The sequence below is a fragment of the Palaemon carinicauda genome, unplaced genomic scaffold (genome assembly GCF_036898095.1).
Source record: "Palaemon carinicauda isolate YSFRI2023 unplaced genomic scaffold, ASM3689809v2 scaffold415, whole genome shotgun sequence".
NCBI classification, from domain to species: Eukaryota; Metazoa; Arthropoda; class Malacostraca; order Decapoda; family Palaemonidae; genus Palaemon; species Palaemon carinicauda.
Window position 1 is genome coordinate 1,419 of NW_027171668.1, and position 3,582 is coordinate 5,000.

The window sequence follows — 3,582 nt, forward strand, 5'->3', positions numbered from 1 at the left end:
CAGTTATTGGATCATCTGTAAATTGATCCATAGGACAATCTATGTATGGTATGGAACTAGTAATCATTACAGTTTTACTTTCAGCTGTTGAGGGAGACAAATAGGCCTTTAAGAGGTTTATGTGGACTAATTGAGTAGACTTACGCTTATCTGGAGTGGCGATTATATAGTTGGTTGGCGAGATACGTTGAGTGATGGTATAAGGTCCCTAGTATTTCTCTCGTAGGGGAGAGCCTGCAATCGGATGGTATAGCAGCACTGCATCTCCTACTTTGAAACTTCTGGTTTTAGCCTTTTTATCATAGTTAATCTTCATCTTCTCTTGAGCTGTTATCAAGTTAGTTTTGGCAATGGAGTGAAGATCTGAAAGTTTCCTGTTGAGTTCTGAAATATATTGGGAAATAGGTACCTCACTATCTCCCAACTTCAGGATGCGTTCTTTGACTGAACTGAGGATAGTTCGTGGCCGTCGACCGAAGAGTAGTTCAAAAGGTGACATACCAGTAGACTGGTTTCGAACTCCTCGTATGATGTACATGATCAGTTCCAAATCGCAATCCCACTCGTTACCTGAACTATGGATGTATTTCCGGAGAAGATTTTTAATGGTCTGGTGAGTGCGTTCTAATGCTCCATTGGTCTGGGGATGGTAAGCTGAGGATGAGACTTGGGTTATATGGTAATCTTTCATAGCTGTTTTAAAAGTATGACTCATGAAATTGGTTCCTTGATCACATTGTAGTTCAGTTGGAAATCCTACAACAGTAAATATGGACACTAGTGACTTTAGGATGTTCTTGGCTGAAATGTTTCTTAAAGGTACTGCAAATGGATAACGGGTAGTTGGGCATAAGGCCGTAAGCAAGTATTCATGTCCCCTTTTTGTCTTAGGCAAAGGGCCTACACAATCTACTATGATCTTACTGAAAGGTTCTTTAGGCACAAGTATAGGTTTTAATGGTGCAACTGGTACTTTTACATTAGGACTACTTACTTTTTGACATGTTGTACATGTTTTTACGTACTCTTTAATGTCATTCTTCATGTTTGGCCAATAAAAGTCTTGACTGATGCGTTCATATGTTTTAGTGATACCAAGATGAGAGTCAGCAAAGTGAGACAATTCTAGGATCAGAGGTCTTATATCCTTAGGAACAACTACCTGGAATAGATCCTTCCAGGTTTCTAGATGACTGTTCTTGCTGGACCTGAATTTTCTCATTAGTACATCATTATTAATATAAAAATAAGAACACTTGTTGGTATCCTTTGGTTTCACTTGGTTGAAACACTGCTGTAGAGTGACATCTTTCCTTTGTTGATAGCTAAAGGAATCAGGCTGGATCTTATATGTACTCATCAACTCGTTGAAATCCATAGGTTCAGAGACTGGCAACGGGTTTGATGATGATTCAGTAGGGGTGTCCTTTTTACTGCTTCGTGTCACTGCTAAGCATTCCTCCTCTACAACATCACCTGGAGATACTGCTATTAAGTTTGTTAAGACAACAGAGTTAGCTATGTCATTACCCAGGATTACATCTACATTCTTGCATGGTAACAGTTCTGGATTTACAGCTACTTCAGTAGTTCCAGAGAAATAAGGACAATGAAGGTTTACATTAATGATAGGCAACATAGACTTACTGGTTAGGTCATTAACTGCAACATACCTGTGAGTTTCACCTTTAGATTGTATTACTTTAGGAGAGACGATCGTTTGAGAGGATCCAGTGTCTCTGAGTATGGTTACAGGTTTACCATTTATTTTGCCTGAGCAAGTGAAGGGTGCAAACGCTTGGGACTCGTGTGATGCACAATGGAAGGTCTTTTTCTTCTCCACCTTAGGTTTTGGTTCCTGTTTGGAAGGATTCATTTGCTTAGGAGAGAATTGAGGGGGATTAGGTTTTCTCTTTAAGTATGAAAGCTGCACAATGTGGATCAGGATATTCTGAAATATGATGTCCTTCTTGTTTGCAGTATGTACAAGTTTCCTTAGGTCTAGTTTCTCTATATGGGGTTTTACCTACTTTATGAATAAGAGCATAGTCATCTGCCTTTAAAGCGGCTTTCTTAGGGTCAGATTCATTTTGCTCTCTTAGATACACATTAATGCTACCTGGTATTTTCCTTAAGAACTCCTCCATTACTATTAAATCTTTCAACTGCTCAAAAGTTTTGACATCTACTTTGTCTACCCACTTCTGAAACTGTTTAATCTTTCCATTCATAAATTCTAAAAAGGTCTGCTGAACTTGCTTCTGACTATTACGAAATATTTGCCTATATCCTTCAGCAGTAATAGAATAAGCATCAAGGATTGCCTGTTTAATTATGAAATAATCATGTTCCTCTAACATAGTGGCACATACAGATAATGCTTTACCTTTAAATGAGTTCCGGATGATCAAATACCATTTGTCCTGAGGCCAATTGAGATTCTTGGCTGTGTCTTCGAACACAGAAAAGTAGTTATCAGGTTCCCGTTCTTCAAATGTGGGCAGCAATTTCTGCACCTTGCCCACATCAAAGGGTTCGGGAATTAGCTTACCTTCTTCCTTTTCTTTCAGTCTTATAAATGCCAGATCCCGTTCTGTTACTGTAGCCGCTTCTCTCTCAATCTGCAGCCTAACACGGAGAGCTTTGTTTTTCTGTTCACTTTCTTTTTCTTGTTGCTCCAAAGCAGTTTCCACCTTGATACGTTCTAGGGAAGCAGCGGGCAGCAGCCGTGCGCTCAGCAGCAGCGGCTTTCCTCTCTTCTAACTTAGCGGCGGCAGTTGCGGCTCGTTCAGCAGCAGCGGCTTTCCTGTCTTCTACCTCAGCGGCGGCAGTTGCGGCTCGTTCAGCAGCAGTGGCTCTTTCTCGTTCTACCAGAGTTGCGGCAGTTGCGGCTCTTTCAGCAGCAGCGGCTTTCCTCTCTTCTACCTCAGCGGCGGCAGTTGCGGCTCGCATCTTCATCTTTTCCAACTCCAGCTGCAGACTTAGTTTATTCAAGTCACCATTTGGACTGGTAACGGTTAGAGCTCGAACGTCAGCCAATTCTTCTTCTGGAACAATATATTCATCTACAAGGAAGTTCAAAATATGACTGAGAATTACACATTTTACGGCAGTTGCGGGAACCTGTGCATCATAATGGCGAGCTAGATTCTTTAGGTCAGTTTTTGTGGCAACTGTGAGAGATTCCACATGATCCCGTGGTGATACAATAAATTGTTGCAAGTCGAAAGGCATTTTGAATGTCGCCCGTGGCGCAAGATAAGTAAGTACAAACTAAAATAAATATCCAAACTTTATAAGAATAAGTATAAGATCATACGATTGCAAAATAACAATCTTTCGATCACAGAAATACAAAATAGCTATCACAAAATTACAAGATCGAGAGATCACAAAATTACAAAATTATATGATTAAATCACATTACACAGAAATACCTTAAATACAAAATTGAGTCTCGCGAAACTTACGATACTATAAAACTTTTATTCACCGTTAACAACTGAACAATGTTTTTTTTTTTTTTTTTTTTTTTTTTTTTACGCTTGAGATCTTGAACACACGGCTAACTACTTCATAACT

General features: G+C 39.7%; 1 protein-coding gene across 1 annotated transcript; it reads right to left on the reverse strand.

Moving 5' to 3' along the window:
- Nucleotides 1–202: 202 nt before the first annotated feature.
- Nucleotides 203–1,913, reverse strand: LOC137636859 (uncharacterized). The gene is made up of 2 exons (XM_068369214.1): nucleotides 995–1,913; nucleotides 203–640 (listed from the first exon to the last, which is right to left on the reverse strand). Exons 1-2 carry the CDS (start codon nucleotides 1,874–1,876, stop codon nucleotides 209–211), a joined length of 1,314 nt encoding a protein of 437 aa, XP_068225315.1. The 5' UTR covers nucleotides 1,877–1,913; the 3' UTR covers nucleotides 203–208.
- Nucleotides 1,914–3,582: the final 1,669 nt, after the last annotated feature.